We start from the raw sequence: 21,641 nt of genomic DNA, 5'->3' as shown, positions 1-21,641 counted from the left end.
CTATCGATTTCAGCTTGTTGTATAATTTCAATAATAGATAGTAAAGTTTTAGATCTCAAAAGAAAACGTAGACTTTTAGTTGTTTGTTCCTAAGAGCATTTAGTTGATCTATGGTTTATCTCTTTAAATTTTCTAGGCTGATTTGTTCCTGAAAATTCATTTCCTCGAAAAAACAATTTCTTGACGTAATTTCAAAAAGACACCTTAACTCATAATATCAATAAACTAATTTAAATTAAAATAACTCTCTTTATTTCTCTAAAAGATATTATTCTATAAAACAAAAACAGTACTTGTATATCTTAAATGTATAAAAATAAATAAAACAACGGGAAATATACACGTCTTAAGGCATTTTCGAGAAGAACGTTTCCAATTTTCGCTGCTTACCAGTGGGTTTTTCTGAATCAGAGTCGGACAGTTTTCTTTTCTCTCCCACCTAGGCATAATTAAAAAAATATTAAAAAAAAAATTGACAGTTTTTGCGTAAAACTATTAACCTCATTGCCTTTTTGTTTATTCTTCTCGGGGGGCTCGTAGTGGACTCCCGCATATTTGTCGGTCAAACTTAAAGGACTCGGCTGATTACTTTTCGATTTTTTTAAAAATGGATTTACCGAACTGGGTGTACCGGATAAAGTATTCTCCGCTTCAGGCTTTTTGACGAACGGGTTTCTTGGAGGTTCTTCTATATTTGATTCGGAAAACAATGACTCCTAAAAATTAAGTAATTCACGCAAAAAAGTTCATCAGAACTTTTAAAAATAACACACCTGTGTATTTGTTATATTGTTTTCACCGGTGCCGTTAATTTGAGTTTCATCGATCATCTGAGAATCCTAAAAGTATAAACTCTTCTAGTAAATATTAGTAAAATAATGAAAGCAAATATATCCTTGCCTTCTTGGGCTTTTTGTTTCTAGGGGTCAGTCTTGATATGCCCGCTTTCGGTTTCACTACAACTTCTTCATCTTTTATTTCCTAAAAAAAAAAGAACTATATGGGATGCATTCAGATTGTTTTGTTGTTGTTAATTTACCGGTACCACCGGTGTACTATGGAACGTTTTTGTCGGCGCCTCATCTTGATCTTCCTCTTGTAACCGCTCGGCCAGTTCCGTTAATTTCTCCGCTAAACGTCGTTTTTTCAGTTTCGAGGCGTATTTCAGTCCTAAACTTAAAATTTGCTGATGATTGATCAGCTGCATAAACTCAAACGCTCTCTGGTCCAAATCGTTTTTGCACGCGAGCTGAAATTAATCAAAATGTACATACTATTCAATTAGATTGAATATATCTGGCAGTCATATATCACATGGGATATTCGATTTTGCAGATTAAAATTGTAGGTGAAACAATAGTCTAATATCAGGCTAAAATTACTAACCAAAACTCTTTATTTTACTCTCGACACGTGTTTCGCCAACGATGTTGGCATCTTCGGAAGAAGACTAAAACTAAGTAAAACTGTCTCGTAATTTGAGTGTTACACCAAAGGTTCCAACCACAGGACTAATATCAGGCATTTTAGAATTAATTTTATACTTAGTGAATTTATATTGAACAAATCTGCATTAAATTAAAAATTAACAAACTTATCTTTTTGGTTGCATCTAAAGGCTCCTATAAAACGGTGGAATTTTTATCTCTGTTTGACAATGTGCTTACCTCTCTTACCCCAATATGTGCTAATATCTGTTGTACAGGGGATTTAAGGTATCATTATAAATCATTTTTTACACCTGCAGAGGAGTCCACCGAACCCTGGAGGACTCGTGCACAACTCCCGACAGAAGCAGGAACATTTTTAACAATCATACATCAAAATGTATGCTCAATTAGAAACAAAATTGAAGAACTGGAAGTGTTCCTTTTGGAAACTCAAGAAAAGGTGGACTGTGTCTGCCTTACAGAGCACTTCCTTTCTGAAAATGAGCTTGAGTCTTTCTATATCGAGGGGTATAAGCAGGTGTCAAGTTATACAAGGAAAACCTATAAGCATGGAGGTGCATTGATCCTAACCAAAACATCTATAGGCGCAATGAAAAGAAAAGACTTGGTTGAACTATCCGTGGAGAGGAGCTGCGAGATTGCTGCCATTGAAATAAGAAGCAGAAGTATGGTTATAGTGGCCCTGTACCGCCCACCAGCAGGTGATCTTAATGTGTTTTTAAATGTAGTGTTTTTAAAACTAGCCTTCTTGAAATTTTAACTGTGAACAATAATTTTATCTGTATTACTGGAGATTTTAATATCAATTTTAATACTTTATCAGGAACTACAACATATTTTCTCGATATTTTAAAATCATGGGTTTTCACAGGAAATTTTTAGAAAACGAGGCATTTGAATTGCATTGATAATATTTTTGTTAACTTTAGAGATACTCTTGCGTCTTCAGTAAGTGTTCTTGCGGCTGTTCTATCAGATCATAAAGCCGTTCAAATTAAAGTTCATTTTCTGAACATGCAGGGTACAACTCACGCAAAGCAAATTTTTCATAGACCAATAACACAGAGGGGTATCCAAAACATGTTCAGAATTTTGGAAAGCGTTGACTGGGGTTTTTTATGCTTCCCTGATACTGTAAATGAAATAGCATCATTTTTTATTGGTTTGTTAGTGAATGCAATGGATGCATCATTCTCAGTAAAAAAGAAGAGTGTGGTGGGAAATTGTCAGGTCTCTTGGTTTAATGATCATTTAAAGCAAATGCGCGAAACCTTGCATTTTTTAAACTCCTTGTATAGCAATAATAAATGTCTAGAACTTGCAGAACAGGTCAAAATCTTTAGAAAAAGGTATAGGGAAGAAATTATATCTGCAAAAAGGGTGGCAAACTCTCAATATATACTACAGGCTGATAATAGAACGAAAGCTGCTTGGCAGATTGTAAATGGCCAAAGAAAGAATGTGAATAGTGAGCAGCCCGTGGGTCTTACTGCGTCCCAGTTCAATAAAAAATTTTCAGGTATAGCTGAGGAAACTCTCAAGAAGATTCCACTGGCCACGGTCACTGCTGAATCATTTATGGATCAGGCCTGCCTGTCGGGTGTCCCTGTGGGGGGTTTTTCTTTTAGTGAAGTGACGTATAAATAAACATTCTAGAGGCATATATGGAATGAATGTCCCTCTTCTAAAACAATTGAAAAAGCATTTAATATATCCTTTAACAAAGCTTTTAAATTTATGTATAAGGGAAGGCATCTACCCAAGTGGCTTTAAAATTTTTAAAAAAGGGAGTAGAGATGATTTAAATAATTACCGTCCAGTATCTTTGATTCCAATAATATCGAAGGTTTTTGAGCTACTTTTAAAAAATCAACTTTATATCTATTTTGAACAAAATGAAATCCTCAAAAATTTTCAGTATGGGTTTAGGAAAAAACAATCGACTGTTAAGGCTATACTGGATCTTTTGGTGTATGTGGTTGAGGGCTTTGAAATGGGGGTCCCATGTTGGGGCAATTTTCTGTGACCTTTCAAAGGCCTTCGACTGCATATTCCATAGGATCCTTCTGAGCAAGCTTAAACTTTATGGTCTGATCCTCTGAGTTTATCACTTCTTGAAACTTATCTTGTTGGACGTGTACAGAAAACCTGTTCGGATGGAGCTTTATCAGAAGAAAGCAAAATAACTCATGGTGTGCCACAGGGTTCTATTTTGAGGCCACTCCTCTTTATTATTTATGTCAATGATATCGATAGGTCAATTGAGTCTAGGCTGCTGCTGTTTGTTGACGACACTACTGCTCTTTGCAGGAGTACTAGTTTGCAAGAACTGGAGCTGATGCTGGTGGGGGTGAAGTCAGATTTGGGCAAGTGGTTCAGTGCAAATAGACTTAGCCTAAATGTCAACAAAACGAAGGAAGTCCTATTCTCTTTGAGAAATACAGACGGTACCAATGTTGAGAGTTCGGATGAGGTGAGCTTCTTGGGTGTTCACTTAGATCCTACTATGATATTTGATAAGCATGTCGAGTTCATTGCAAATAAATTGGCAAAACAAATATTTCTTTTAAAACGCTTAAAAGGCACAGTAAATAAGGAGGTTTTGTTAATAGTTTACCATGCGCATATATACAGGTCTCTTGGCTTGGGGTCATGCACCTCAAGCTAGGAGAATCTTTAAACTGCAGAGAAGAGCTCTGAGGGTTGTCGAGGGTCTGGGTTTCAGGGACGATGTGAGACTCTTTCAAAAAACTTAAAATTCTTACACTTCCATCACGGTATATCTTTCAATGTCTAATATATACAAAGAATAATTTACATAAATATACCCAGAGATCAGAAATTCATACTCACAGCACTCGACAAGTAGATTTCCTGGAAATGCATTTTCTAAGACTCAATAAATCTCGTATCTCAACTACTTATTATGCCCCAAGCTTTTTTAATAAACTTCCTAATAATATTAAAGCTCTAAATGAAAAACTTTTTGCTGCCTCAGTAAAAAAATTACTTGCTGATAGAGCCTTCTATAGCTTTGATGAGTATCTACAAGCTCAACTGTGAAAATTGGTGAAAATGAAACAAAAATGGGTTTTAGGAAGTTGAAATTGATATTGGGGTCTCCAAAATTTTAACTGTTTGTGGATTGTGCTTATTTTGTTTAGTATTTGTGAAATTGTATCTTGGGTGTTATTTTTTTAATATTTTAGATAATGATTTTGATCTGCAATGTAAAACTTTAATAATTTGTAAGCGAAATAATTTTTTAATATGTATTTATCTACGTGACGATTGTAAGAAAAATTTTTTTTCTTAAGCATGAATAAACTTTACTTTACTTTACTTTACTTAATTTGAACTATAGTGATATATTTGCTAAAGATGTTAATGAGTTTAACTTGTTGTTGGATAATGCTCTGATCATGAATTCATAATTTTTGATTTATCAATACCCCATTATAAAAATCAAATTAAGTTTATTGAATACAGAGATATTAAAAGCATCGATATTACCCAGTTTCAGTACGATTTACAGTCTATACCGTGGCGAAATATCTACGATATTCAAGGCATTGACAATAAAGTAAGCTTTTTTACAGATAATAACATCCGAGCGCTAATGGACTTACATAGTCCCTTAAAAAAAGTTCGTATAAGAAAAAAATCAACCATGGCTCGAAAATGTGAAAGTCCTAATGTTACTACGTGACAAAGCTCTTCAAATATATAAAATAAGTAAAACAGGGGCTAATAGGGAATACTATACAAGAGAAAAAAATTAGTCTCAGTCTCAAAATATCTTTTTAATTAATCAGGTAACATGTTTCGCTAATAAAGCATCATCAGACCGTATAGCTGCTAAGTACTTAGCAGGTCATCTAGCTTCAAACAAACATGTTACCTGATTAATTAAAAAGATATTTTGAGACTGAGACTTAGAGTTTTGCATTTTTTCTCTAGTTACGTAAGTCTCTTTGAGATAATGGACAAGTTCTTTCAATACTATACAAGGTTGTGTAATTTGACAACTCTGACTTTTGACTGTCGTGAATTTTTACAAAAGTAATTTTAGGGACAACTCATCCCAGTCTCAAAAATGGAAAAAGTCCAAAGCGATAGGATCTGATGAATGGATAATAATAAATGGGAAAGGACGCAAGGCGTAGGTCATATAAGCTATATGAAAATCTAATGTATTCATTAATTAGAAGTGTTAATGTTGCGGTTTAAAGTTATAATTCATTCATCAAGTTTCTGTAAAGAACAGAAACCTACAATATGACTTACGCGGAATTTTTTTTACCGTAAGTTCATTTGTTCTTACAAATCAATTTTATCGATTGCCTAGCTGCAATTCACAAACTTTTCATGTTTTAATATCATTAGATTTACTTACCGCGAAGAGTTTTAAAGCGGACTCCTTATATTTCCGTTCCGTATCGGAAACATTTAGGCTGCTCCAAGTAAACAGGCTGCCCTCCATTTGGGTTTTTTCGGTGGCGTTTTCGGCAAACGGCGGCTCTATTGGCACCTCGCATACTGTCGGCCTCGGAATGAAACCGGGATAGACGGTTCCTTTGCATTTTATTCCCGCTATCGCTTGGTACGATTCGAAAATGGCCGTGATGAAAAACATATCACCGGCGCCTTTACGCTAAAATCAAATCAAAAATGCTTTATTGTATACAGAGCTGAAAGCTCTTATGTATAAAGCTTAAAATAATAATAAAAAGTATATATATGTAAATAAAGGAAACAAATACATTGTTACAAACAGGTAGATTACAAATTTCTAAAATGTTTAATATAAATTAATTTAATTAAAATACTCATCATAGATACGTTACACAGCACTAAAAGTGCTTACAGATTAAATAAAGCCGGATAAAAAGACGATAACTCTAAACTTAACAGAAATTAAAAATATGAGGTACATTAGTGTGAGTCTTAACTATAAAACATTATTATCGGTATAAAATTCATCTAAGCAGTAGGATGCTTTGGTCAATAACATTTTTTAACGCTACGTGTAAATTGCCTATTGTTCTTTATAGGCAAGCAATTATATTAATTAAAAATTGTTGCTCAGAGCCAAATTCCGACTATTGAACCTAGTTCTATAATCATTGTGACTATGATCATAAAGTCCCTTGTATTTCTTGTGAACATCCCAAACTTAATTGTGACGATTTTTGATTAATAACCATGACACAGAGCCTAAATGATTTTGGAAAAACTGCATATGTATGGACGATTCACATTGTAAGAATTGTCAAAGTTGTCCTAATTTAATTCTATGTAATTTGGAATGAGGACATTCTAATATAATAAAATTCAAATTTCTTTTTATTTAAATTTCATGTGCCAATTATCATTCGCCTGAGGGGTGTTATATATAGCACCTTGTCATTATATTTGATGTTGTAAAATAAAAAAGTGTTTCTGAATATCTAGCTTTATCTAAAGAATCCTCCAATAGTAATTTATATTTTGGTAGTAGGTATTTGGATATTTTAAGTGTAAGAAAATAAGCTTCCCAGGACTCCCTGTCCAGAAGTTTGCTGAAAAAATAAATACTAAGACTTCAATTTTTAAATTATTATTTCAAGGTTTAAACATTACTTTAATTTGTTGGCCTCCTACAAACAGACAATTATAAAAAAATATAACTGTGTACTGTTATAGTAACTATTTATTTTGAAAATTGTTTATAAGTGCTTAGAGGCATTAACATAATTTGTCTTAACTCTGAGTGCAATTATGTAATTTAAAGATAATTAAACATATATAAAATAAAATCATATGAAAAGTAACTACACTGCAGAAATGACTGGGACCACTTTCTCATCAAATGTCTTATAACAGCAAAATAGCTTTAACTGGATAGACTTGGGTTGGATCTTTTTATTTATTTATTCTGCCTTAAAACAGAAAATCATTTGTGATTACACTAAATTATTGCTTACCAATACAACCTTCACCTAATATCTAGCAATATCTATTCCAGAATATACCTACAATTAAATAACCTAAAAGTGAATTTGCTTCAGAGAAATTAAAAAAAGTCGATATCACATTATTTGTTTACAATATTACAATATTCTAACATTAATTTCGTTTATTGGCCAACAATCAGTTTTAATGGTGAAAACTAAGTCAGTTCACCTTAGGAACAACTTTTATTGTATTGTTATGAAAATGTAAATACGTTAATAATTATTCTCACTGTTTTGCTCGTATTTTGTAGTTTAAATTGATGAGTCAAGTATAGTATATTTTTTTAATTTTACTTACATTTAGTTTGTTATTTTCACCTATAATGTCCAGTTTTTAAGTAGTTCATCTTGTCTGACACATTTGGGCCCCAATTTAAGTTATATTATTGTAAATTCTTGTATTTTACATTTTGTAGAATTTCTTGCTTGAATTGAATGTACAAAATTCGAAACAATTCTAAATTGGTCCATGGCTCTTTAAAAGGGACCGCGTTTCGTGACATTGCAATCAGTTTAATGAGTTTTGTCGTTTACCTTGGAAGCAATTAAACGATAGTCAACGCGAGTCAGGTTAGAGTTCTTGACGTTGCCAATAAAAATGTGAATAAGTGTTCCTGAATTTCGTTACACCATTTTGTAACAAATTGACCACAAAAACATGTGTTATTTGTGTTTTAAAACTCAAATTAAGAATATAAAACCGACAAATTGCTTTAACATGCGTTTCCTTATATTTACTAATAAAATAATAGTTAAAATTACAAAAATTCGACAGACTGCCCGTTTGCCACTGCGCAACCGCGAAATTTTGAATTCAATACAAAAAAATTGCAGCTACGCTTGTCAATAATCCTTTATGTTACAGAATTATTATCAATAAAACCGTTTATGACTGTTTAAAATATTTATGACTAAAATGTACTTTAAACCATACTTATAAGAGTAAAGGGGACATTAAGATGTAGATATTATGTAATTAGGCAGTTTCTTTATTTAATTTCCAGGCAGTTGGGCCCATGCCTTATGCCGTTTAAAGTACCTCATACAAGAAGCCAATTTTTTGTTGTCTTCTCCAGACGGTTAAGGCAATTTCCCTTTAAATCTTATATCAAAATTAAAACAGTTTTTTTCCTTTAAGGTAAGGCAGTACTGAAATATATGCATATTCTAGTTTAAAATAAATATGTATCTAGGAATGTTTTTATTACTAAAACATTAATATAAGCAATAATGCAAAGGAGTTTCTTGTATGTCCATGTACTACAAGAAACATGGTGCCAAGTACCTTCCAAGAGTATAGATATGATACTATCAGTTATAGTCCTATTGAGCTTAAGAAAAGATTCCTAAACTGCACTTATATTACTACGTTTTGTTTATTTATTTGGGTACTTTAGTTTAACATGTGCTAATGCTTAAAGTACTCACATGTTTGGTGGTATCACAAAACGGTATCCAACTATTACACTTGGGAGGAAACAAACTTAACATGCCCAGGGAGTCCATCATAGCGGGGGTTCCCTGATCCGAAAATCCTAACCAATAAAGGGTTGATTCCGGACCAAGGGCCGAACCCAAGTCGTGGCTTTCCATACTAAAACCTAAAAACCATTAAATTAAAAACAAGTTAAACGGTCATAATTTGCTATAGAGCCTACCATCAAACTTGTAAAGTTTGATATTAATGCATTGATCGCCGTTCCGAACCGGTCCGGAATGGTAAGCGACTAGCAAAACATTCTTGAAGGCAGCGATAGAGACAAAAGGTCCGGGTATAGAAACGATTCCTATTTGGGTACCGAATATAGAGCACACTCGCACTAAGTAGTTTGATGTGGCGAAACAAATTATATTTTCTGACGCGGCCACTAGAAGAATATCTTCGTATTCTTCGGCTTTTAGAGTCCACTCTTTGTTACTAACTGCCAAGGGTATCACCATAATTTGACTAAAAGAATAATAAGCAAGCTATAAGAGCATCAGATAGTTCTGTAACTGTTCTAAATCTTAATAATTTTAATGTAGAAAAGTGTATTGGGGTATATTCAATGGTCAAGTCTGTGGTTCTGTCTCAAATTATATGTTCTTATGACTGACTGTGCGAAGGCATTTGACAGGGTTGATCATGGGTTATTAATTTATAAATTATGTGCAATTGGCTTTTCTGAATTGGCATTTGGCTTTATGCAGTCTTATTTTCAGAATAGAAATGAAGCGGTAAAATTAGGAAAATAAGTTGCTACATCGGGAGTGCCTCAGGGTAGTAATCTTGGCCCTTTACTGTTTGGAATTTTCATTAACAATCTATCCGAGTGTGTCTAATTTATCCAAAGCCTAATTTTTGCTGATGATGATAAATATTTAAACAATTAGTTCTCTTAATGATTCTAAAAGTTAAAAAGATTTGTAGTAGTTGTACCATTTCATCTTAAAGATACCGTATATGACATTAAATTTTGGCCTCGCAATGTAGGAATTAAGCGCTTTATATTTGATAAACACAGAGAATTTTTAAATAAAGAATCGTTTTTTTAAGTAATAACATAACGGGGCAACAAAATCAGAATGTGGGTGGAATGAGGACAAAACTTTTCGATTTCTCCCAGGCTTCATTATCATGTACCTATGATATTATAATGTTGAATGAAACTTGGTTGAATAAGGACTTTGAGGATGCTGAAATTGGACCATTAAACTTTAACATATACAGAGTTGATATATATTAAAGTTTAACGTGGAGGCGGCGTCTTAATTGCGGTAGCAAAAAACTTGCAATCACAATTAATAGAAATTATTGAAAATAATGTTAAACAGGTTTTTGTTGAAGTAAAAATTAATAAGACAATAATTATTTTAGGCTGTGTATATATACCTCCCCAATCTAAATTAGAAGTTTATCAATCTCATTGCAATACAATGGATAGTTTATTTAGTAAATATTTTGATATTGATAATTGTAGGATTGTTGTGACAGGAGATTACAACATTCCTGAAGTTTCATGGAGAAATGAAGTAACAGGTATTAGTGTACAGTGCAATGCTACTTCACCAGCAAATAGTTTATCTAACTAATTTAATTTTCTTAACATGTATCTACTTAACTTTGTAGTAAACAGTAGGAATACTCTTTTAGATTTAGTTTTTTCGGATATAAAAGATATAGATGTGTCGGAAGCTATTGACACATTACTGCCAAATAGTATTCATCATACTGCCATAACTTTTGGAGTTCCTATTAACTGTGATAATATATCCAGTAACTATGAAGAGTATTTTTATGACTATAATAATTGTAACTATTTTCCATTAAATGATTTTTTTGCAGGGATTGATTGGCAAACTTATTTTGCAAACTTGAATGTAAATGATTATGTGTCATTATTTTACGACATTTTATTTCAGTGTATTCAGCATTTTGTACCTTTTAAAAAATTTGGGAATTTAGGAATAACATGTTACTTTTTAAAGAAATGTGTTTACACTTTGGCTATTCCTCTAGCAATGATTTTTAACAAATCAATGGAATCAGGAATTTTTCCAGATTTCTGGAAGGTGAGCAATATAAAACCCATATTTAAATCAGGGAATAGATCGGCTGTTGATAATTATAGAGGAGTCTGCATTCAGAGTGAAATACCTAAACTGTTTGACTCCCTTGTTGCTAAAAAACTGTACAGTGATTGTCGTGGTATACTTAATAGTGAGCAACATGGTTTCATAAAAAATAGATCTACCAATACAAATCTTCTAATGTACATAAATTTTATTTTAAGCAATATGGAGCAAGGGTGTCAAGTCGACTCTGTTTATACTGACTTTTCCAAGGCCTTTGATAGAGTGGACCATAATTTCTTGGTTGCAAAGTTAAGGGCCTTGGGAATTAGCGGTAGGGTAGCTGATTGGTTAAATAGTTTTCTAACTGATAGATTGCAGAGAGTCAAATATGGTAGTTCGGTGTCTAGACCTATAATTGTTTCATCAGGGGTACCTCAAGGGTCACACTGCGGTCCCCTTCTGTTCAATTTGTTCCTATTAGATTTACCTCAAAATATAAAAAATAGCTCGGTACTAATGTTTGCAGATGACGTTTCGGCCTATTAGAACAATGACTGATGTTAAGCTTCTTCAGGAAGACATTGATAATTTTTATGGCTGGTGTCAAGCAAATCATATGGACCTTAACGTAAAAAAATGCTATCAAATATCATTTTCAAGAGTAAAAAGTCCTATTTCTTACAATTATTCCATCTACCATACTAACTTAAAGGTTTCCGATGAAATGAAGGGTCTTGGTGTTGTATTGGACAGCAAATAATCATTTGATATTCATATATCGGATATTATCTCTCGGGCTCATAGAATGTTAGGTTTCATTTCATCATACGGTCTAGTAAGGACTTTTCAATTTTTATGATAAAGAAACTATATTGCTCGCTAGTTAGAAGTGTTCTGGAGTATTGCTCACATAGCTGGATTATGATATTGATACTTTGGAAGGGAGGAGACTAAATCTTGAAACTCGTTTACTTCACAAGATTATTAATGGTGTAATTGATTGTCCAGATCTTTTAAATCTAGTATGTCTGAATGTACCTATAAAAAGAAATCGGCATACTAATGTTTATTATGTTCCTTACCATTATTACAAATTATGGCAAAAATAACCCTATTACAAGAATGTTAAATAATGCAAACTCTATGCAACAATCTGTAGATTTTTTTGGAACTTCAGAGGCAAGATTTAGAGGATCTTTAAGGCATATATTGTGATATATACTTTCATTTTTTTTTTGCAATACACATATATTACATAGCAATGTATATCTATACTGTATTTAGTAATTAGTTCTATTTATTGTAAAATGGCAAGTCCGTAAATAAAATAAATAAATATAAATAAAGATTTACAGAAGGATTTACATAATTAATGATTACTTAATATCAGCAAGTGTCATATAATCAGCTTTACCTAAAAAAAAAAACCCTATATTATATGACAATAAATTAAATAATATTTTAATTAGTAGAAAGACTATGAATGCCAGGACTTGGGGGTTTATTTGCAATCAAACCTAAAATTTAATAAGCACCAGGACATTATTATTAAAAAAGCATATAGGGCACTGAGTTTTGTTATTAGAAACTCAAAATGGTTTAAAATAGATACTGTAATTAGACTGTTCAATGCAATAGTTCGACCTCACCTTGAGTATGCAGTTATAATATGGTCACCTCAAGAAAAGGTTCATTGTAACAACATTGAAAAAATTCAGAAGCAATTTTTAAAGTATGTTTATGTAAAACAATATAATATTTATTTATTTATTTATTAACGGAATCCATTTACAAAAGTGTTACATAGCATACCCATACAAACATATATATTCAGATACAAAACTATCTATAAATCAGTGAAAGGTGTAGATGAGTTAATTAATTAAAGCCCCTATGAAATAATATTCTTTAACTGCCCCTTAAAAGATGTTATCCTAGAGTCAAAAAAGTTTATCTGTCCTGACAGACCATTAGCACTTCGAGCCATTCGTGTAATTGGCTCATTAATGCCATAATTGGTATGGTGGAATGGGACTGAAAATATTTCTGATTATCTATTCAATCTGGAAGGCACCCTAAGTTTAAAAAGAGACAATAACTCGGGACAATCTATAGTAGCATTTAAAACCTTATGCATAAAACATAAGTCGAGTAATGTTCTTCGTGACTCTAATGTGGGTAAGTTCAGGTTATCCCTGACCCACTGATAGTAATACTCCTGTCTCCTGTAACCACATCTAAAAGCCGCCACCCTTAAAAATTTATTTTGAGTTTTTTCAATCTGCTCAATGTAGCAGTTATATGACGGGGACCACACAATTAAGCCATACTCCAAGATGGGCCTAACAAGAGAGCAATAAAGTAATCTAAAAGTAAACAAAGACAAATCAGTTGTAGACCGTTGGATAAAACCCAGCATTTTCATTGCCCTACCAGTCACTTTTAAAAGACAACCTGGAGTCAATGAAATTCCTAAGTCAGAAACCTCTGTTTTGACACCAATTGCTACATTATTTATTTTATAAAGAAAAGCAATAGGGTTTCTTTGCTTAGAAAAAGTAATCTTATGGCACTTATTGATATTAAGAGACATTCTATTCAAGTGGCACCAATCCAAGAACAAATTGAGGTCTTTTTGCAGGAGCACAGCATCAGAAAGGGATGTGATAAGCCTAAATAGCCTCACATCATCAGCAAACATTAGCACACGACAATTTTCAAGTTTCCAAACTAAATCAATTTAAAAGAGGCAAAACAAAACAGGGCCCGAGTGAGAGCCCTGTGGCACCCCAGATGGCACCAAAATTTCAGAGGAACATGTACCTCCAAGATTAACAATCTGGGTTCTACCTCTGATGAATCCCGAGATCCACTGAAGAAGAGGCCCCACAATACCTAAAGTCCTAAGCTTCTACAAGAGTACCCCATGGTTAACCCGATCAAAAGCTTTGGAAAAATCTGTATATATTGAGTCAACCTGAAGTCCCTTCTCCAAGCAGCGGTAGAGTTGACATACAGCACCAAATTAGCATCAGTAGATCTGCCTTTTATAAATCTAAATTGCTCAGGATTAAATAAAGATTTAAAACTCCAGGCAATCCTATGACTGACCAGGTAGTCAAGCAGCTTTGGCAACTCAGATTGGTTACATACAGCCCGATAATTGGAAATTTCATTTCTACTACCAGATTTAAAATGGGTTTTAGAAAACTTCTCTTCCGGAGAGTGGGATAAGAACCAGTACCTAGAGATTTGTTAAAAATGAACAGTATTGGTTTCGTAAGAACACAAACACATTTCTTTCATCTGGGCCAGCGCAGAGCTTATTCTTAGAGGAAGTAATAACCTCATAAACATCCTGCGTTGACAGAGTTAAAGTGCTCAGACAAATTGATTTATCAAAATTAAAAGATGGTATGTCATTGACTTGCTCATCCGAATAGACGGATGAAAAGTATTCTGCAAACATATCCGCAGTATCCGAGATATTCATACTAATCCTGTTATTGTATGTCATTCTGGAGGGAAGACTAAAACCAGTTCTTTTATTTTGAATATATGACCAGAAGTACCTTGGATTGCCAGCGAGATTCATTTCCATCTTATTAATGTATTGTTGATAGCACAACTCTCTTAAGTACTTACATTGTTGTCTCAACAATACAAATTCATCATAATCCTGCTGTCGACCACTAATTTTAAACTTTTTGTGAATTTGTTTCTTTCTTATGATCAGACTGCGAAGCTCTGAAGAAAACCAAGATGGAAAAGAAGAACTTTTGTACCTCTTTAGAGGAATAAACTTTTCCATTGAGGAGTAGATCACATTATAGAAAATTGAAACTATGACATCAATAGATGTCTCTCCCAGAAACAATTGATTCCAGTCTATCCCAGCAAGACAATCGTTAATTGCTATGTAATCTCCCTTACCAAAATCATAAAAATATTCCTCATATATCATATCATCAGAATTTTCTGCTCAACAAAGGTCAAAACTAATTGCTGTATAGTGTAAGCTATTCTCAAAAATTTTGTCTATTGCACGTTCAACACTAATTAAATCTGAGCTACTAAATACGAGATCCAAGGCAACCCCGATGGTATTTAAAACCCCATTTACCTGGAAAAAGTTATAGAAGCTAAAGCAGTTGGCCAGAGAAAGCACAGACACTCTGTCATTCTCCAGACAACCACCAACCACCAAACCAAGATCATCATTCTCCCATCTAGCATGTGGTAAATTGAAGTCACCTGCCAAGAAAAACAAACTACTTGAATATCTACTATATACATATTCAACAGATTCACAATGGCTTAAATAGGCTTGAAGTGGAGATAGAGATGGTATATAAATGCAACCAACAACAAAGCTTTGATTGTCTATTGTAAAAGTCAAATAGATCTGATAAATATCCATATCAACAAGTGGGATACCAATTCTAGGTGTACATAAACTCTTTTTAGCCGCAATCAATACACCACCTCCATGAGCCTTGGTAGTATTTGTACCCATTTGACGATCATATCTATATAAATCATAGTTTGATACACCAATTTCAGCATCTGAATATTCAGATGTTAACCAAGTCTCTGCAATCATAACAATATCATAGCAGCAGCAACTAAGTGCCTGCTAAAAATCTTTTATTTTAGTTCTCATACCACCTGTATTAGCATAATACAAAAACGCAAACACCTGAACCAGAAGGGCCATCCCGCACTAAACTATGGTCTGATTCATTTGATTTTAATGAAAATTTATCTTGCGTTTATTATTTAACCAAAATTTTCGCAAGATAACCCCTCTAGGCCAGTTATCCGGCCTTAAAAAATCATCCCTACAATCGCCGTTGATGCTTATCTTAAAAGAAATAGTCTCACCCTGTAATATGTATCCATATATGACGTCTTACGGAAGTATGTTGACTAATTTCAACATAGTATCTTTAAGTCAAAGGAGAGATGCTCAATCTATTATTTTTATATAAATAAAATAGTGAAGAACAAAAATAGAGTAATCTAAATTTAATTTTAATAGAATAGATTTTAATGTCCTCAAGGTAGACACTAAGTTATTTAATGTGAATTTGGCTAGTCTATCACCCCTTAAAATCATGCTAACTAAGTGTAATAAAGTGATCCAACTCTGTGATATGTGAGATATTTTTAATATAAATGTTTAAACTCTTAAAGAAAAACTACTCAGTGTGGAATTAAATTAATTTTATAATCCACTGTTCTAGTCCTTATTATTATACTCAGTCTTATTTTATTTTGGTATGTATGTTAGTACTGCCTTTATTGACCTGTAACTTTTCCCTATAGTTTAATTTTATTATTTCTTTTTTATTAGATTAGTTTGGTTTTGTTTAATTAGTTGGTAGGCACTCCCTCACTGTAATTACATTATTTTTTTGATTGGAGTTTAAATAAATAAAAAAAATGATTATGCCAGTAATATAAGCCGTATTAAACCTGATTTTCAATATTAAATTTGTCCTTCATTTCACTGATAAAAAAAACAAGGTCAATAGCCAATCACAACTTTTGTTATGTTTTTGTAATCTCTAACATAACCTTAATAAAATCATAAAAACAAACACACAACTTTAAGTAAGTCATTGTAAATGTACCTAAGAAACATTCTGTTATCACTTTTATCAGTGAGTAGTTATTCAATACCAGGATCAACCTTATTAACCAAAAAGATGCCAAAGTTTTGTGCAAATTTATCATTTTTATTCAAAGAAAAACCCTTTTTAGAGCGTTATGCTTTGGCAAAACGAGCCGGTTTCTCAGTGGTGGAAAGTGGTTTTCCATACGGTTTTTCCAAGGAGGAAGTGGTTCAAGCTCAAAAATCGGCCGGAGTAGAGCAGGTGCTTGTTAACATCTTAACCGGTGATGTCACTAAGGGTGAATTGGGTTTTGCGGCGGTTCCCGGGAAAGAAAAGGAGTTTCAGGAGACTTTCAACACCACTATAGATTATGCTAAGGCACTTGGAGCCAAGAAGATTCATATCATGTCTGGTCGAGTGGAAGGACCCTGTTCTGAAGCCAATGATGCGGCTTACATAAACAATTTAAAATATGCGGCCAAGATATTGGAAAAAGAGAACATTATCGGACTAATAGAGCCAATTAATAAGTACTCTGTGCCCAACTATTATATGAACTCATATGAAAAAGCCATCAATGTTATCAAAACCATTAACAGCCCTTTTATAAAATTGCAACTAGACATATTTCATTTGCAACTTATAAAAGGTCAAATCACCCATACTGCCAGGGAAGTAAAACCTTATGTGGGGCATGTACAGATTGCACAAGCTCCACACAGACACGAGCCAGATGTTCCTGGAGAAATTAACTATGAATATGTGTTTGATGTTATAAGGGATGAGGTGGGCTATAGTGATTACATAGGACTTGAGTATACACCTAAAGGGGATACTGAAGAGGGCCTCAAGTGGGTTAAAAATATGGGATTAGTTTTGTAATATTTTCAGTTTTAATGGAATATAATATTTATTACTAAATGGGTCAGTAAATTGTTTTTGCACTTACCTAGAATTGGCTACAACCAATGCTCCTTTACCAATTGATCCCATGGTATATTCTTGAAAGTTTTGCAACATCATACTGTTATGAAAAGTTGAATCATGAAATTCTACTTCTATGGTCTTAGAACTTAGTTCATCCTCAGAATTGGTGCCATAGCTTTTTACGATTCCCACTTCATTCCAGCACAAATATCTTGGATCTAAATGATCCGGGGTTGATGTGGGCATAAATGGTGGTTGTAAAGGCACTTCTGGAGTTCTCGGTCTAGGTGTGCTTGAGCGAGAAGAGGCTACAAAACCAGTTCTCATAAGTCAAATAAATCCAAAGAAAATGGAATAAAAACATGTCATAAGAAACAAATAAATTAATGCTATTTTAATTTACCTGCTTCACTAGCATTAGTGGAGAGCTTAGGATGGGGACTTGACTGTACATCATCAAAATCTTTAAAAATCTCTTCTGTATTAATCTCATTATCTCGGTCAGCATTCTCATTTTCAGTTTCATCCATGAACTCTCCAAAATCCACTTCATTCTCTGTAAAACCTAAATCATCAACTGTTTCTGATGTTTTATCCTCCTTTGCTTTGTTGCTTATACTAGAACAGTTGGACATAATGCTCAGTTGTCCTTCTATGTCAGTGTAAACAATTTGGCCATTTCCTTTTGGATTCCACATGAGCCCACACACTGCCTTGGAGCTCTCGTGCTTTGACACTTTGAGTACTTTATTGGAACATGTTTCCCATATAACAAAATCCCCCTCAACTGTGGCCGCTGCAAGATATTTGCCACAAGAGGAATATTGAACAATAGAAAAATCAGCTGATATATTTTCACAGCTTAAAGTCTCATCATTCCAAGTAACAGTGTTTAAAAGTTTTATAGTATTGTTTAATGGATAAGCCAAAAATGTACCATTATTTGGCTCAAAGTCCAGGCGACCTAAACAGGATTAAAATGCATAAAAAATAACACTGAATAATATATTTTAATGCTTACATAAGTTCTTGGCATTAGCAAAACTGTTAACTTTAGGAAAACAAGTTATTTCTTTAAGCAAATCCCCCGAGTCAACATCCCAGACTTTTAAGTTCCCATCCCCCAATGAGGCAGCTAATTTCTTCCCATGGGGACATAGGGCCACACTTAGACAGGGAGCTCCCAAATCTTTAAAAGAATTTTTTATACAGCATGTATCTAAGTCCATTACAAGGATTTCCATGCCTTCCCCAGCAAGAGCTGCAATCTTCAAAACCCATTATAGACCCCAGTAATCTGACAGAACAGTAAAACTTACATTTTTATTTTTACACAGGACAATCTGATTAAAGGGATCAGTGGCCCTGGTAAGGACCCCATCCCTTTCTCCCTCTGGATGTGTTAAAATCTGTATTTCATTACTACCTGTCGCCACATAGATTTTATCATTTTTCTGTTTCACACTGAGGGCCCATTCCCCGATACAAGTGTGGTTTGGGTCTTCTCCCTCGTCGACCGACCATATTCGGATATCGCCGTCAGCCCCACATGTTATAAAGTGACTGAAAATGGTTTGGGTAGTACCAGTAATAAAATATAACAGTTTTTCAAACCTACTTGCCATCAGCTGAATAACAGACATCCGTGTGTCCCTCGTCATGAGCATAACGGAGCGGCTCATGCTCTATTTTCATCGTTTATAACTAACTTGTTATGTTAAATGAAGTCTAAAATTATTAAAACAAAAAATTAAACATATAATAAACTAACAAAACATACTACTTTAAAAGCCCGCCTAAAATTGACAATAACAATATTGACATATGTCAAAGTTTTGACAGATCGGATATGAGGAGGAAAAACCATTTATAGCGTGTTCCATTTGTAATGAAAGGGCAGCACCCAGTTATTTTTTTGTGCTGTTAAAATTGTGCACCAGTATGTCGTACTTTTTTTTGGTTAAGTTTGAATTCATTTGGCAATTAATTTATTGGTAAAAGATTTGCCTTCATAAATATATACATTGCAAATCTATTGGTATGCAGGCAAAAGTAGTTCCTGTTTATAATTGAATTTGGTAATAACATCGTTAAAATTTTCTAGGGAGACGTTCAATCCTAACCAACTCATCTTCAGAATCTGATTCGCTATTGCTTAATATTATAGAAATAGCAGCTAGATCATTTTTGTTTGTTTTTGCCGCCACATTTTATATTTAATAGTTGTACTGAACTAACACGATCTCCCAGCGATAGTGCCTAAAAAAAATTAATATTACATGCATTCGTTTTCAAATGGAATGGAAAAACTTGAAAGGTTCAATTAAATGGAATACGAAAACTGCGTTTAGTGCGCACCAGTGCATCAAATTAAAAACCCTCCACTAGACTTTCTTAGGAATATTTTTAAAACAATTTAAATTTTTATTTAAAATATTTCATTGCATAAATTTCAGTTCGAATTATGACAATAATGATTTAATCCCCATCCATTAAATTCCTTTCTTCAAACCAGTCATGAACGCAAGTCTAGTATAAAGTCAAATCAATGCTAATTTAAAAAGAAAAACAACATATTTATTTTTAGGTTATGTTTTTGTTGTTTTCGTTTTATAAAGTTTTATTTTGCAGCAATTTTCCTTATTTGTTTTAAATTAAGTGTTTTTATGATTCCTATAATTGTTTATTATTTCAAACACAATGAGCACCATTAGCGAGTGGTCTCAGTCAGCCGAATATTTAAGTTTTCGAAGCAGTGTTCCCTTAAGAAGAATTGTAGTTGATTCTGATGACTCAAAAGTAAGTAATAACTTTATCATCCAATGGTCTATTTATCACTAGTATTGGTTAAATTCACGTAACCATATCTGATGATATTAAAGGGCTGGAGAGTATATGACTGTGGCCCCAAAACTGTGCAAAGCCCTTTAATATGTCTTCCACCAGTTTCTGGCACCGCTGATGTTTTCTTTAGACAAGCTTTAGCTCTATCAGCTAGAGGTATCCGGGTCATATTAGCAGAGGCGCCTCCTTATTGGTCAGTTAAAGAATGGTAAATAAATTAAACTTAGTTGGAATTATTTGTTAGTCATCTTACTAATGTATTTGGATGGTTAGGTGTGATGGTTTTAGGCGACTAATAGACTACCTTAATCTTACTAGAGTTCACTTATTTGGAGCCTCACTTGGTGGCTATTTGGCTCAAAAGTTTGCCGAGTACACCTCCCTCGATCCTAGAGTAGCTTCTCTAGTTTTATGTAATACATTTTCTGACACTAGCATATTCAAAGGCTACGAGAGTGCTTCTCTTTACTGGATGCTACCGGCTTTGGTCCTCAAAAAGATGCTAATGTCCAATTTCGAACCTGAACCTGCCAAAGACCCTGATATGGTCAAAACTATTGATTTTATGGTTGAAAAAGTAAAAATGTGTCTTTTTTCTTAACATGTTAGAAAGAAAAGTTGTTTTCAGTTGGACAGTCTTACCCAAAGTGAGCTGGCTAGTAGACTTACTTTAAACTGCACCAGAGGCTATGTAGAGGCTCACAAACTGACTGATCTTCCAGTAACAATAATCGATGTTTTCGACGGGGCTCCTCTAAGTACTCCAGTGAAAGAAGAATTGTATAAATGCTACCCACAAGCCAAGTTGGCCCATATAAAGACTGGCGGTTACTTTCCTTTTTTAAGTAGAAGTGCTGAGGTCAACTTACACCTTTTGGTAAGCAAGAAATTGACGTGAAGTATAAAATATATTTATCATTTTCCAGATACACTTGAGGCAATTTGATAATGGACCTCTGGCGTCATCTGATCGGTCTCTTATTAGTAATAGTCAGTCAGAATCTTAAAGGGATATTTTTATATTGCAGGGGAATATAATAAACAGGGTTAGAGCCATATGATACATATATTCTGTTATTTTTTTACTAAGAATATCTTTATTAAAATATGTAAAAAAAATGTATGAAAAACCAGGACTAAAAGTTTACTTCAAAGAAGAAAGCTGGTTTAATTTTAGATATCTTAATATCGTCACTGTCCAGGCAAAATATCTTATGCGCCATTTTAGTAATTTTAAAGGAAACGCAAAA

The 21,641-nt window shown here is 33.5% G+C and overlaps 3 protein-coding genes across 3 annotated transcripts; 2 read left to right on the top strand and 1 right to left on the bottom strand.

Moving 5' to 3' along the window:
* Nucleotides 1-229: 229 nt before the first annotated feature.
* On the bottom strand, nucleotides 230-19,341 carry LOC126734260 (WD repeat and HMG-box DNA-binding protein 1). The gene is made up of 13 exons (XM_050437801.1): nucleotides 19,166-19,341; nucleotides 18,867-19,110; nucleotides 18,569-18,815; nucleotides 17,951-18,511; nucleotides 17,570-17,855; nucleotides 9,106-9,395; nucleotides 8,876-9,048; nucleotides 5,848-6,105; nucleotides 1,040-1,249; nucleotides 901-981; nucleotides 774-839; nucleotides 501-716; nucleotides 230-439 (listed from the first exon to the last, which is right to left on the bottom strand). Exons 1-13 carry the CDS (start codon nucleotides 19,240-19,242, stop codon nucleotides 347-349), a joined length of 2,802 nt encoding a protein of 933 aa, XP_050293758.1. The 5' UTR covers nucleotides 19,243-19,341; the 3' UTR covers nucleotides 230-346.
* Nucleotides 16,584-17,541, top strand: LOC126734261 (putative hydroxypyruvate isomerase). The gene has a single exon (XM_050437802.1). It carries the CDS (start codon nucleotides 16,633-16,635, stop codon nucleotides 17,500-17,502), a length of 870 nt encoding a protein of 289 aa, XP_050293759.1. The 5' UTR covers nucleotides 16,584-16,632; the 3' UTR covers nucleotides 17,503-17,541.
* Nucleotides 19,342-20,054: 713 nt separating the features above from the next.
* LOC126734068 (maspardin-like) lies at nucleotides 20,055-21,456 on the top strand. Its single transcript, XM_050437576.1, has 5 exons — nucleotides 20,055-20,346; nucleotides 20,430-20,599; nucleotides 20,665-20,968; nucleotides 21,020-21,268; nucleotides 21,318-21,456. The coding sequence occupies exons 1-5, from the start codon at nucleotides 20,248-20,250 to the stop codon at nucleotides 21,396-21,398; spliced, it is 903 nt and encodes a 300-aa protein (XP_050293533.1). The 5' UTR covers nucleotides 20,055-20,247; the 3' UTR covers nucleotides 21,399-21,456.
* Nucleotides 21,457-21,641: the final 185 nt, after the last annotated feature.

Source organism: Anthonomus grandis, chromosome 3 (assembly GCF_022605725.1).
Source record: "Anthonomus grandis grandis chromosome 3, icAntGran1.3, whole genome shotgun sequence".
Classification (NCBI taxonomy): Eukaryota; Metazoa; Arthropoda; class Insecta; order Coleoptera; family Curculionidae; genus Anthonomus; species Anthonomus grandis.
The sequence above is the reverse complement of the archived record's forward strand: the minus strand, read 5'-3'. Positions and strand labels throughout refer to the sequence as shown.

Coding starts and splice junctions, on each gene's coding strand:
- LOC126734261 (XM_050437802.1), top strand. CDS start 16,633: ATGTACCTAAGAAACATTCTGTTATCACTTTTATCAGTGAGTAGTTAT.
- LOC126734260 (XM_050437801.1), bottom strand. CDS start 19,242: ATGAAAATAGAGCATGAGCCGCTCCGTTATGCTCATGACGAGGGACAC. Junction 18,816..18,866: donor TCCTGTGTAAAAATAAAAAT/GTAAGTTTTACT, acceptor TGGGTTTTGAAG/ATTGCAGCTCTTGCTGGGGA. Junction 717..773: donor ACAATATAACAAATACACAG/GTGTGTTATTTT, acceptor CTTAATTTTTAG/GAGTCATTGTTTTCCGAATC.
- LOC126734068 (XM_050437576.1), top strand. CDS start 20,248: ATGAGCACCATTAGCGAGTGGTCTCAGTCAGCCGAATATTTAAGTTTT. Junction 20,600..20,664: donor TATTGGTCAGTTAAAGAATG/GTAAATAAATTA, acceptor TTGGATGGTTAG/GTGTGATGGTTTTAGGCGAC. Junction 21,269..21,317: donor AGGTCAACTTACACCTTTTG/GTAAGCAAGAAA, acceptor ATCATTTTCCAG/ATACACTTGAGGCAATTTGA.